Source organism: Panthera leo, chromosome C1, assembly GCF_018350215.1.
Source record: "Panthera leo isolate Ple1 chromosome C1, P.leo_Ple1_pat1.1, whole genome shotgun sequence".
Lineage (NCBI taxonomy): Eukaryota > Metazoa > Chordata > Mammalia > Carnivora > Felidae > Panthera > Panthera leo.
The window spans coordinates 97,561,688-97,576,246 of NC_056686.1; the positions used below are offsets into that span (position 1 = coordinate 97,561,688).

Sequence of the window (14,559 nt, forward strand, 5' to 3'; positions counted from 1 at the left end):
CCTAACTTAGTGGTTAAGAGTATGTTTAAGGGTCTCTCTAGGTTGGAATCTTGGTTCCAGTTTAGACAGATAGCATAACCTCCTTGTGCCTGAGTGTATGTAAAATGAGGTATAGTTGAAATGGAGATTATAGAATAACTAGAAAGCACCAAGCTTTCTCCTCCTTATAGAGCCTTCTCTGTATCCTATACATTCTCATATTGGATTTATCACTGCCCTGTAATTATATGTATACTTGTCTCCTCTACCAAATTTTTCTTCAAAAACAGTGTCAACGCCTTTCCCTCACCTTTTTTCTATTCGTAACTCCAAATGAAGTGCCTGGTACATAGCAGATTAGACATTCTCAAACTAGTATCCTTAGAAGTTATCTGGGATGATTATAAAATACAAATTCCTGGATCCCATTCCTAAGTTTTTATTTCAGTAGTCAGCAAACAATTTTGGGGAACACAGAATGGACCTTCAATGTTTGAATCAAATTATGTGAAAATTATCAATATAAGTCAAGGTAAAAGGTATTAAGGTAAGATCAGTAATATTTAAGCATTTTTCAAGGTACTTCTAAACTCAGTTTTTGTAATTTGATTTGTAATCATATAATTTTGGATTTCTAAATCATGAGGAAATCTCTAAAACTATTTTATTCATTTATTTGTTTGTTTAGTTAGTTGAGAGAGAGAGAGAGAGCCAGCACATGAGCCGGGTAGAGAGGGCAGAGGGAGAGAGAAGAGACAATCTCAGGCAGGGTCAAGCTCAGCATGGAGCCCGATGTGGGGCTCGATCCAACAAACCTGGGATCATGACCTGAGCTGGAATCATGCTCAACCGACTGAGCCATGGAAGTACCCTTCTAAAACCATTTTAGATACAACTATTTGTAGACTTATACATCTGACTACATTATGCTAATTATAAAATATTTATGAAAAGCCCTGTCTACTTGACATGTTGCTATTATGTGAAAAATAGACCTTTGTATTTCCTTATAATTAGACTCACTGCGGAATAAAATTAACTGTTATTCTCAAAATGAAGTTTTTATTAGAAACATTTATATTAACACTAGCCAGAATTACATTATGTAGGGTGCTGAGAGCTCTTTAGACTCAGACTTCAAGCTTTTGATTTGCCGGGGTGAAAAGTTAACATAGACATTTATCCTGATATCTAAGATGTAAAGTACTCTATAAACACCTTTAAAGGAACATAAGGCAGATAAAGAGACACCATGTCATATTTTAATGGGCCATTTGATGGCCCTGTATAGTCCACTGCCTCCTGAGTGGAACTGTGGGACACACAGTGTCACTTAGGGTATATACTTCAAGCCAAATGGCTGGACTAAAGGTTTACTTACTCTTGGAAAACAAGATAAAAATGCCCACACTGGGGGTGGTAGTATTTTTCAAATTCTGTATAGGACTTTGAATAGAAATTTGACAAATTCTAAAATACCTGATTATTAAAGACCACCACTATAGGCAAAGTCATTTCAGTATTACTGGGATCAGATGCTTTTAGGATATCTTAGTGAAGTTTTACTGTTTTAATTGGAATTAATTCTTTATGGCAGTATGAAAGTTTACATCACACAAAGCACAAACAAAAAACTCTTTTTAATACTGGGTCTCTCCTATGCAGTATGGTGCTTAGTACTACTGGAAAATATGGACAGGTTTAGGATTTGTTATTTCAATTATTTTTAGGCAAACCTAATCTGACAGTATAACATGAAGTAATTTGTAAATTTCACATGTGACTAAATTGAGATGGGAGAATGAGTTGATGAGTGAGCCTAGTTGACCACTCAGCATTTGAATCTCAACACTGCTTTGTTGTCTGCACAACACGATGAATGTAATAACTCTCATTAGGTGATAAACCTTTGCTTCCTTGTGAAAAGTGGATCTAAAAAGAAAGCCAACTGCCAGTACTAATAATGAAAGACATCCAAGTAAGTGATGGTACTCAACTATAAAAAGAAGTTCTATGTATAGTAAACAGAATGTTGTACATTAAAAACCATGATGTGAATAAACCTATTGTATGCTCTTCAACTGGGTGAATCACCCAAGTTGAAGATTTCCTATGAGGACAATATTGAAAAATTGACTATTAATATCAAATAGAATAAATAAAAGCTACCTTTAGGATTTAACTAAGAGTACATGTGTATATGCACATACACGGGACAAATTTCTCAGGATTCTTTGAACAATACAATGACTTTACTATCACCAGAAAAAAGGTGGACTTATTTTCAAGTATGTTTCTTGGGAACTAGCAGTAGGTTCTCTCAAATTAAGAGTAAAGACACCAGGTCATAAAGTGCCAACTCTTAGCACCAGAGAGACTTAAAACTTCATAGGAGGTGAATGACATTACAAATCAGAGAATCTACTAATCTAGTTCTATGGAATTGTATTACTTTTCTCAACTGGAAAAAAAACTAGGTGTGTGCCAAGTAGATTTAAAAAGCTAATCTCTTTTAAAAATTTTTTAGAATTGTAATTTACAGTCCTATATAAAATAAAATTGCTGGCTTATAATAAAAGGCTCTAAGTTTCAGAGATATGAACAAACAAAAAGGAACTGGTAACACAGTTTATATAAATCAAGGTCCCAGAACTGAAAATTAAAAGTAGTCTCTCAGAGAAAGGAATGGTGAAACTCAGTGTGTATTTTCACGAACACACCCAAAAACTGTTTTGTGGACAGCCAATCTGATTTCGAATTTCTGAACTGCCACCTGGTACCTTTAATCAACACTAAATCAAGTCTGAGGCAAGACATTACATGGACAATACTCAAATAGAAAGATAATAACTTCCTTCCTTCCTTGACAATCTCCAGCTGTCATTCAGAAGTGGAGTTATTTGATGGCTTGGGAAGCAGTGTCCATTGAGTTTTCCTTCCTGACCTGAAGAGATTCACTGCTGATGGACAATAATTCTCGAAGTTCCTTATTTTCAAGCTGGAAAAAAAAAGGTATGTTTATTTCAGTATTTTGATTGTCAAACTGTATCAGAATACATTGTTTTGGGCCAGGAACAGAAAGCATATTAATTTTAAACATTTGAAAGAAACAAAATAACTGAGAATTTCCTAAAATACTAATTATTAATCACTTAATATACATTTACTGAGTAATTTATATAAACCACATGTTAGGATTACAAGGAAAAAAAACCAAAGTCTCTCTCCACCTGAGGTATTCAGTGCTTGTTGTACTTTTTGTGGTTCCCGCTAGTTTTACTACTATTTCTTCTACCTTTTAAATTCCTAATAATATTTTTACTGTGCTCAGTCTTTTCTTCTGAATGTGCTACAGTTTTGGAGGAAGGAAGAAAAGGAGAAGAAACTACACATGGGTCCACAGCCAGGTACCAGTGGGTGTCCTACATATATCATCTCACAACAACATGTAGGGCAGGTACCATTCCCTACATCCATGTTCTCTAGAAGACGAGGACACTGTGGCTCACCAAAGTCCAAAAACTTGTCCAAACGCAGACAACGTGGATGTGATACTGCTAGGGTTTCAATCTGATGTTGGTGTCCTTTCCACTTAAAATACTGAGTAAAATTTGTTCCACATTTCCTTAGGGCTATTTCCATATTTCAGGTACATCAGGGATACTACAGACAAGGTTGTTCTACTGTTTTAACTAACTCCTAATTCCTACTTGGGACCTTGTCTCTCCCTTTGATTTCCAGCTAGGGCAGCTTGCACTCTGTATCCTCATTCTCTCTGTAGGAAATTCTAGGAAACCATAGCATTTTTAGGCTTCATCAAGAGTCTGCGTCCATGGTCATTAAATCGTCTAACATATAAAGTGCTTCCCTTAGTACTGTGCATCTCTCCTAGCATGTACAAACCATTTCATATCATATAAGTACTAGTCTTATTCCTTTCAGTAGACTCTGTGCAGGGATCCTCTCTTTCTCTCTGATATTTCTCAAAGGGGCCATGACAGCATCTTGTAATAAGCAACATTCAAATGATTTACTGTTATGTGTTTTCTTAATAATTTTATGGGATTCTAATACCTCCAGGTCTTTTTTTTTCCCTTGGTAAATTATTGCTATTATAATAAAAATATTACATGAAAAGAGTCTTTAAAAAATCAAAACTGTAAGGCTTATAAAATAAATAGCATGCCCTTGGCTTTGTTCCCCAAGGGCAACTACTTTTAAAACTTTTATCTATTTCTTTTGGTACTTACTTCCATAGTTAATAAATGAATAATTAATAGTAATTATTATGCCTGTACTGCTATATATATATTTTTAATGTTTATTTTTGAAAGAGAGAGTGTGAGTGGGAGAGGGGCAGAGAGGGAGACACAGAATCTGAAGCAGGCTCCAGGCTCTGAGCTGTGAGCACAGAGCCCAATGTGGGGCTCGAACTCATGAACCGCGAGGTCATGACCTGAGCCGAAGTTGGATGCTTAACCAACTGAGCCACCCAGGTGCCCCTGTACTGCTATTTCTTGATGATCAATTTAAGACATTATCTGACTTCCTTTTATAGCAGAGGAGGGATTTTAGCTCGCATGTAATCTGTCTCTTCTACTCTCTCTACCCTCTCAATATGATAATATCTCAATTTCTAGCCAATACATAGTTGGCATTTTCATTGTTTGCTGCTGATTGTATTTACTTTCTTGGAAAGGATATAGAACAGGAGTTTTAATTTTAAATCATGAACACACAGAAAACATCAATATACTGCCTAGGATAGCAATGGCATACCTTCTGGACTCTAAGAAAACTCCCTGAATATTGTGACCCTATAATAGCAACAATCTTACCTCTAATTGGGCTAGTTTTTCCTGAATCTTACAAAATTGGTCATCATCCACCTGAACTGCTTTCCTCATCACTTCTCCCATTTCACAGATTCTGTCAATCTGACTCTCAATTTCCTGTAAAGATTAAGATTAAGAAAAGACAAAGGTGAAAAGTTATCTTTTCTACAGATGTTCACGAGAACATATGCATTATGAGTTAAAAAATTCCTTTAATCTATGCTATAGAAGTTACACAGGAGTTTCATCACAATCTGAGTCTGAAGAGGCAAAGACATAATCAAGTTATCTTGTGGTATTCACAAATAAATAATTTGTTTTCAAAAGATTGATTCTAGTCTAACCAACCACTGGCCATTGAACAACATCTCTAAGTGGCTGTTTAACTTAAATTTGAGTATATTTATTGGCAGGAAGCTCACCGCATTCCAAGGTACCTTATTCTATCATTGGACATATCTCTTCGCAACTTTTTCATGTGAGTTAAACTGTTGTTTTTTTTTTTTCTTTTTTTAAATGTTTATTTTTGAGAGAGAGTGAGTGAGGTGAAGAGAGAGAGGAGGACAAGGTCCAAAGTGGGCTCTGCGCTGTCAGCACAGAGCCTGACGCAGGGCTTGAACCCATGAACCGTGACATCATGACTTGAGCTGAAGTCCAATGCTAAACCAACTGAGCCACCCAGGCGCCCCAAACTAAACTGTCTCTTTTAAGGTTCAAGTTTTTTCCTCCAGATAACAGAAAATCATTTATTTTTCTCTTCTAGATGAGAGCTATTCACATATTTAAAATATTCCTGCTCCCTAAGACTTTTGTTAAGTCAGTAAAATGCTTTCAAAGGAATCTAAGATGCAACTTATCTTTCATAAATTCCCTGGAGCAAATAGGTGCCCATCTTTTAATCCCGTTTTAAATGATATAGTACATGTGAATGTACAATGACAACTATGAAGCACTCTACAAACATAAGCACAATTACTAGGTCTCCCAAATTAAATCATAAGCAACCAAAGTATAGAAACTACGCCATGTATTTTTTTAAAACCATACTTTTTTTTTTTTTTTAAATGTTTATTTATTTTTGAGACAGAGAGAGACAGAGCATGAACGGGGGAGGGTCAGAGAGAGGGAGACACAGAATCGGAAGCACGCTCCAGGCTCTGAGCCATCAGCCCAGAGCCCGACGCGGGGCTCGAACTCACGGACGCGAGATCGTGACCTGAGCTGAAGTCGGACGCTTAACCGACTGAGCCACCCAGGCGCCCCTAAAACCATACTTCTAACAACATAGTATGATGCTATGTAGTTCAGTTTAATAAAGGTTTACTGACTGCCTGCTATGTGCCAGGTACTATGTTAGGGATAAAAGAAGAATTCATGCTCCTTACAATCAAGGAGCTTATAGTTTAGTGAAAGTACAATAATAACCAACCAAATATTGGGGCGCCGGGGTGGCTCAGTGGGTTGAGCGTCCAACTTCGGCTCAGGTCATGATCTCGTGATTTGTGAGTTCGAGCCCCGCATTGGGCTCTGTGCTGACAGCTTGGAGCCTGGAGCCTGCTTTGGATTCTGTCTCTCTCTCTCTCTCTCTCTCTCTCTCTGCCCCTCCCCTGCTCACTCTGTGTCTCTGTCTCTCAAAAAATAAATAAAACATTTTAAAAAATTTAATAAGCAACCAAATATTTACTGAGCACCTTCACCACTACCTGGCATTATGTTTGGTCAAGGAACTAAGCATCCATTAATCTTGAAAAGAGATCTTGGTGAAGAAGGGAAGAACCTTAATCCCACTCAGAGAAAAGCACCTGAACAGTCCCTTACCCCCTTCTTTCTATTCATATCCTTACAAAGGTATAGGGAAATCAAAGCAAATATGACAAACATGAAAGGAAAACAAGCTTACTTTTCTTCAAAAACAAGCAAACAATTTAAAACAATTCAAGATTTCAATCCTGTTCATTTAGAACTTATTCATCAAAATTTCTTACTGCAGAGTGAGACTGGTGAGCTTTCAGGACTGGTTCAGCATCCACGGCCTTTTTAGCAACCATTAATTGTAACATCTGTTTCCGGTACTTGCTCATGATGAGTTCCAAAGCATCCTGGTGTTCCTCCAAGGAAACCCATAGCTCTATAAGAAAATAAATAAATAAAATCACTTGGCAGTGATGTCTGAGAGAGAGCTCTCAAAGCCAAAGCTCTTAAAGTTGGAATTTTATGACAGTCCATGAGATATTGTGAATGCAAAGTTATAACTCAGTGTTTAAGTCCACAAAACTCAACAGTTAAGGTCTATCTGAAAAATAACTTTCTAGGCAGAGGCAGAATAGTCTGTTTGAAACAACATGGGATGTAGAACCAGAAGACATGGGTTTCGGTTCAATTCTGTGAGTTACTAGCTTACTACTACTCCTATGCAAATCATTTAACCTCTCTGAGCCTATTAACTGCATTGTAATATTAAATACTGGCTTATCTACCTCAAAATGAAGATATGAGAATATAATGTGATGATATATGTGAAAGCTCTCTGTAAACTGACATACAAATAACTTCATACTATCACTGATCATTTACTCATTAAACCTGAGAATATATACCCTGAGGATAAAATTCATTTCTTCCACCTTGCACAAGAACATTTAAAAAACTTCTTCAATCTTAGTGTTTATGTCAATTAATAAACAAAAAATTTAAGCTCTTGAGGATATTAACTCTTTTCTTATGCAAATATCCATATGGGGATACACAAATAAGCCATGCAATAATTCAACTCTACTAAGCACCCACTTTGGTAAGCAGCCTATAAATACAAAATCAGTCAGATGACCTTAAAAAGGGTAACGTAAACTTTATTGTTACCGGTCCAGCAAGGGATGACGCTTTTTCAAAGTACTAATCCGGAGATATATATAAGATGTGAAGTTAGTTTGGCAAGAACTTTTGAAACATTATTGGATATTATAAAATAATAACTACAGAAAAAGACCTGACTAACCTCTGTTTTCCTGCTGCAAGTCTCTAATCTGTGTGTTCTCTTGGGACAGCAGAATGTGAGGTTTGAATTTGGACATGTCCTTTATATCGGGTGCATCTTCTTGATACTGGACAAACAGAGACAGACTAAGCGCGCCGTTAACAGGAAAACAGCCGCGGATGCAACCGAAGAAGTTGGGGTCGGGGCTCCAGGGCAGCATTCTCAGCCCCGACCCCGCAGAAAGGTCTCACCGCCACCCTCTGAGAGCAGGCATAAATTTAAAGCCGGGTTCCCACCGTCCTATGCCCTCCACCCCTCCCGGTGCACAGAACCCGCGGGCACGGCCCCCTACCCTCTGCCCGACCTGGTCCGGAAGCGCCGTCCCCGCCTCCCTCATAGCGGCCACCCGCCGGTGCAGCGCGGCGGACTGATCCACTAGCGACTCTGCGGCCGCGTCGTGCTCCCGCAGCCGCTCCAGCAGCGTCTTGGCGTCTGTCAGGATCTTCTCGATGGTGCAGCTCATAGCGGCCCAGGACCACGGCCCCCCGCCCTGCTCACCTACACGAACCTTCCCTGAACCTGTCTCAGCGTTACAGACGTCACTTCCGGTATGTTTAAAAGGCGCCTAGGCAGCCGCCATATGCGCCTGCGCAGTGGCGGCCCAGTCCGCCGGTGACCCAGTTTAACCAGCAGCCTCGCCGTGCGGCCCCGCCTTGCGCGGAGCCCCAGGCCTGGCCTGGCCCCGCCTGGCCCCGCCTCTGGCTTCTGGCTCCGATGGCTAGGTAGTCAAGCTGGGTTCTGGTCCGTGTCTTTTTTCCCAGTGGGTTCTGACTGATGTGGATTGCTGTTCAGGCATCTTTTTTTTTTTTTTTTTTAATTGGTGCTTGGTTTCTTTTTAAAATTAATTCTTAAAAATTGTGGTAAAATACACATAAAATGTAGCATATTAAGCATTTTCATGTTTATTTATTTTGGGAGATAGCTAGAGCAAGTCGGAGAGGAGCAGAGAGAGGGAGGGAGGGGGAGACAGAGAGAGAGAGAGAGAGAGAGAGAGAGAGAGAGAGAGAATGAATCCCAAGCGGGCTCCACGCTGTCAGCACAGTGCCGGATACTGGACTCCATCCCACCAACGGTGAGATCGTGACCTGAGCCAATATAAAGAGTTGGACGCTTAACCCAGTGAACCTTTTTTAAATGTATACTCTAGTACTGTTTAAGTGCATTGCCTTCCTTATGCAACCATCACCACCATCCATTTCCAGAACTCTTCCTCTTGCAAAATGGAAACAATATGTCCATTAAATACTAACTCCCTATTCTGCAGTCCTCTCAGTGCTTGGTAACCACTAACCTACTTTCTGTCTGTATGAATTTGACTACTTTAGATACCTCAAGTACAGTAAGTGGAATTATACAAATCATATCTGTTGTTTTGTTACTAGCTTATTTCACCTAACGTGTTCTCAGGGTTTATCTATGCATTTCAGAATTTACTTCCTTTTTAGGGCTGAATGATAGTTCATCAAATGTATGTGCCATATTTTGCCTATCCATTCATCCACTGAGGGACACTTCCACCTTTTGGCCACTGTGAACAGGGATGTTTGCTTATCTGTTTTGAGTCCCAGCTTTCAATTCTTTTAGGTATTTACTAGAAGTGGAATTGCCGGGTCATATAATAATAATTCTGCCTTAGATTTTCTGAGGAAAGATCATACTGTTTTTCACAGTGGCTGTACCATTTTACATTTTTAACAACATTGCATAAGGATTCCAGTTTCCCCACATTCTTGCCCACACTTGGTTCTTTCTTTCTTTCTTTCTTTCTTTCTTTCTTTCTTTCTTTTTTGATAGCTATCTTCATGGGTATGAGATGCAGTCATTATTATTTTCTGCTTGCCTATTTTTCCTTTCTAATTCAATTAACAAATAATAAATTTAACCAGAATGGCACTGACTTCCATACTATTTGTTATATTGGTTTATAAGAGTTTACCATATCAAGCTTGTATGCCAATCTTTGTTCTTTTTCATTCATTACTTTAATAAATATTTTTGGTGAGACTGCTTTGGTTCAGGCACTGTTTAGTGTCTGAGAATGCTTAAGAAAATGACACAAGGTCTCTGTCCTTAGGGAGTTTATATTCTAATGGGAGAAAGAGTTCATACTCATGAATAATTGAAGTTCATGACAGCGTAAGGAGGCTGGTAAAACAGGCAAGTGCCTCAGAGAAGTAGTGACAGGTTAGAGAAGCAGCGGGGAAAGAACTATGCTTTTTACTTTTGTATTTCAACACATGGCACAATGGAGACATTCAATGATTGTCAAGAGGGTGATGGGGAACAAGTTAAACAAAAATAACAAATCAGGACCACTGATCGACAGAATAAAGAATAATGTAGAGCCACAGATACAAAGAGGTTTCATTCATTCATTAAAACAAAACAAAATACCCTCCCTAAGTGATCTCTTTCACTTATTTACCTTTGACTTCTATTCAGGGGTGATGGTTCTCAAATTCATCTCTGTAGCCCCAATCTTTTCCATGAACCTAGAATATATTTGTATTCGCAGAGGGAGAAGATCAAAACCCGATCTCATTATTGATGTTTATATACCTGCTCTTCCCCATTTCAGTAAAGAGCATATTCATATATCCATTTGCCCAAAAGAGCATCCTGGAAGTTGTCCTTTATCCTTCCTATTTATTCTTTACACTTAATTAGTTATCAAAGCAATCTATCTCCTTTATACCATTAGGACATATTTCCTTCTTTTTATTCTCACTGCTACTGGGTAGTTGGGCCATCATCCTTTCTCACCCAGATGCAGCAACAGTCTCCCAACTGGTCTTCTCCCTACCTCAAGTCTTCTTCTTCTCTAATAGCTCTCCCTTAAGGACACCACAAGCCATGCTGCCCTTTCCATGGTGTCAATTATTCTTCTATGCCCCACCCATGTTAGGGCTGAAAACTAGACTGTCATTGTAATTCCCCAATGACATTGCCAAACCATTACTTGTACTTGGTTGTGTAATTACAACCTCTACTTTATTTGAAGTTTACATCATGCAGCTGAAGAATCTTCTGTCCCTCCTTATTGTTGTCAGTTACTGACTACCTTGGATAGTCCCCTTTATTCGTAGGAATAAGGAATTGGCTTACAGTCTTTTTGATTACTTCATTGGTTTGCTCTCATCTTGGGTGACATTCATGTCTATGTGGACAATTTGTATAATGTCTTCCTTGGCCTTTTCATTTCAAGAGACATTGAATTTATTTGGGTATCCATGACCACACCCTTGATCATTCACTAACAATTTTTCCTCATTGGGAATTTAAACTTTCAGGGGGCACCTGGGTGGTTCAGTGGGTGGAATATCTGACATTGGCTTAGGTCATGACCTTACAGTTCCTGAGTTCAAACCCCACATGGGGCTTCTCGCTGCTGTTGGTGCATAGCCTGCTTTGGATACTCTGTCGCCCTCACTCTCTGCCCTTCGTCCACTTGTGCTCTCTCTTTCTCTCTCTCAAAAATAAACATTTAAAAAAAGGATTTTAAACTTTCATATCTAATCATTTGACTGCAACCTTTATTTTAATCTGTCTAGTTCTTGCATACTTTTCTCCCACTACTGTCTCTTTGACCTCATCCAGCTCTTTCATTTCTGAATATGTCATAATCTCTCTACCTATCAGATTATTTTGTTATGCTCTAGTTTTCTTTCCCTGAAAAGACAGGGAGCTTATGATAGCCAATGTGAACCACAGTCTCTCTAGTACCCTTAATTTCTGTGCATATAATTAATAATCAATAATATACTTTAATTATTATATATACTAAGCCATATTATTATATAATATGTTACATGTTATGTATAATTATCATACATTAATTATTAATTATATATATGTATATTTATATATCTTTTTTTTCTTTTAAGTGGGCTTCATGCCCAATGGGGAGCCCAAGATGGGGCTTAAACACAGGGCTCAGATCAGGACCTGAGCTGAGATTGAGAGTTGGATGCTTAAGCGACTGAGCCACCCAGGTGCCTCTGTGCACTTTTTTAAAAAGCCAAATGCAAACAGTAAACTCCAACCCTTGACCAATACTATGATTCTAGTAGTGGTTAAAACAGGATACAGGGTTTTTGTTGCCATTTTTGCTTTTATTTCTATGAACAAGTGTTGAGCATGTTTATAGCCTTCATATGGGAAGGATCCAATGGAGGAAGAGTTAAAAGAGAGGAGGGGGACGTATGAAGGAGGAAGAACCAGAAGAAAAGGGACATAGTAACTATTTAATAAATTTTTTCAGGAGTTACTATCTCCATAGTCAGAGCCACCGCTGCTGCCATCCTATCTCAATCTCCTATGCCAAGATCTTGGAGAAGACCTTCAAGTGGCTCTGCACCTTGCAACAAAGAATAAAAGATGCCAAATTTACCCAAGAGCAGTATCCTACCCAAATCCCAGTGATAATAGAACCAAGAAAGGGTGAGAAGCAGTTTCCTATCCTGGATAAAACTGAGTTCTTTGCACCTGATCACATCAAAATGCGTGAACTCATCAAAATAATTAGCAGGCTCTTACAATTCAATGCCAATCAAGTCTTCTTCCTGGCTGTGAATGGACACAGCATGGTGAGTGGATCCATGCCAATTTATGAGGTGTATGAAAGTGAGAAGCATGAAAATGGTTTCTGGTATATGGTATATGCCTCTAGGAGACATTTGGAATGAAATTGTTGGTCTAAGATTAGAAAACTGGGTCTATTTTATTTTGCTCCTTTGTCCTCCATATGGTAAGTTTTGAGCTCTCATACCTATTTTTTTTCATGTTGTTGCTAACTAATGGCTTTCTAGGACTTGGTCTTGAAAAACCACAGACCTTCATAATTATGGTAAAAGAAATCTCAATAAGATAAGGAAAAATGTTTAGTCTTCTAGAAAGTCAGAAAAGCAGATACTCATTTTGTATCATAAAACTTCTTGTAAATGTTAATTCTAATTAAGAGACACCCTGACTTCAGAGATTGTTGCTATGGTCTGTGAAAATAACCTTTAACATCTAAGAAGTCTGTAATTCTGATTTGCTGTTTTACTTAATAATTTGTCCAAGCCCTAACTCCCTGTACCGGTGACTGTGACCTTCCTTGGAAAGAGATTTTTCCCCAAATGATATGTCTCCCCAAAAGATATGTCCAAGCCTTAACTTCCTATGCCTGTGAATATGACCTTACTTGGAAAGAGATCTTTGCATTTGTAATTAAAAAAAGGATCTCAAAATGAGATCATCCTGGATTAGGATGAACCCTAAATCCAATGACAGTCGACCTTAGAAGTGGCAGAAAAGGGGGTACCTGGCTGGCTTAGTCAGTAAAGCATGCGACTCTTGATGTCAGGGTTGTGGGTTTGAGTGTTGGGTGTAGAGATTACCTAAAAGATAAAATCTTTAAAAAAAAAAAAAAGAGTGACAGAAAAGAAGAAGACACACAGAGTCAAAAAGAGGAGAAGGTCATGTGACGGAAGTAGAAATTGGAATGGTGTGTTTACAAGCCAAGGAATGCCAAGGTTTGCCTACAGCCACCGGAAGTTAGGGAAAAGGCATGGAATAGATTTCCTCAGAGCCTCCAAAGGGTATCAACCCTGCTGACACCTTGACTTCAGACTTCTGGCTTCCACACATCTGAGAGAATAAACTTATGTTGTATTAAGCCACCCGGGGGTAATTTATTATGATAGCCCTACGAAACTGATACACACATATAGTTGTTTTGTGTGCGTGCGTGCGTGTGTGTGTGTGTGTGTGTGTGTTAACGGAATCAGAAGAACATCATTGGTGATCACTGGCGATGTTCTTCTGATTCCGTTTAAAAAAACCCACAAAAAACAAAACAACTATATGTGTGTATCAGTTTTGTAGGGCTATCATAATAAATTACCACTGGGTGGCTTAACAACATAAGTTTATTCTCTCACATGTGTGGAAGCCAGAAGTCTGAAGTCAAGGTGTCAGCAGGGTTGATACCCTTTGGAGGCTCTGAGGAAATCTATTCCATGCCTTTCCATAAATTCACCCTTCTTCTCCTTCATGTATGGAGATTAAAAACAAAGAAACAAAAACTGTGATGGGTATATTTCTTAAGTAAACAAAAAGCCTATTCTTATTTAAATTAACGAGGGAATCCAAGAAACAGGCATTTGGGGTATTATCACAATGTTGGGAGAACAGCAAGATGGGTGGTCCTAGTTATGAAACCCAAACTACCTCTTGTTGGATTAGACTCTGCTGAATCTGCTTGCCTGGCAGAGTGGGAAGGCAGGTGAATGCAGCCCCAAAGTCCTATTAACAATGGTGGAGTCAGTGCAGACCAAAGGGTGGCTGACTATGCTTTTAATTGTTCATTTTTAAAAAACACTTCTGTGTATAATCCAGTGTTTATCATCTAATGTGCTCCAAATCTTTCACAAGTGTGCTGACCAATTCTGATCAATTTGTAAAACTATATGCAATAGGGTCACAAATTTACTTTTATTACACAGATATGTGCACAAACTGTAGCTTATTTTCTGTAATCTGCAATTTCTTGTGAACCCCCATGTCCACCTTATTAGGTAAAATAGGGCAAAAACCCCAACCCTAGCTTTTAGTTGAGTCTGATAAACTTAGTCTAATTAAGTAATTTAACAGTTTCTTTAGGTAAATCAGATTCTTATGTGTGATTGTTTTTCAGATTTCATCCCCCTTTCCCCTCTTTGACCCATG

General features: G+C 38.6%; 2 protein-coding genes and 1 pseudogene across 2 annotated transcripts in view; 2 read left to right on the forward strand and 1 right to left on the reverse strand.

Annotated features, from left to right (window-relative positions):
• Positions 1-1,024: 1,024 nt before the first annotated feature.
• Positions 1,025-8,381, reverse strand: SIKE1 (suppressor of IKBKE 1). Its single transcript, XM_042953544.1, has 5 exons — positions 8,153-8,381; positions 7,810-7,915; positions 6,800-6,942; positions 4,818-4,931; positions 1,025-2,977 (listed from the first exon to the last, which is right to left on the reverse strand). The coding sequence occupies exons 1-5, from the start codon at positions 8,309-8,311 to the stop codon at positions 2,876-2,878; spliced, it is 624 nt and encodes a 207-aa protein (XP_042809478.1). The 5' UTR covers positions 8,312-8,381; the 3' UTR covers positions 1,025-2,875.
• On the forward strand, positions 8,320-12,547 carry LOC122225954 (annotated as a pseudogene).
• Positions 12,381-14,559, forward strand: part of LOC122228483 (bile acid receptor-like) — a 44,814-nt gene continuing 42,635 nt past the window's right edge. Inside the window, exon 1 of the mRNA XM_042953543.1 lies at positions 12,381-12,434. The gene's annotated coding sequence lies outside the window, so the exon portion shown is untranslated. The remainder of the gene's footprint in view (positions 12,435-14,559) is intronic.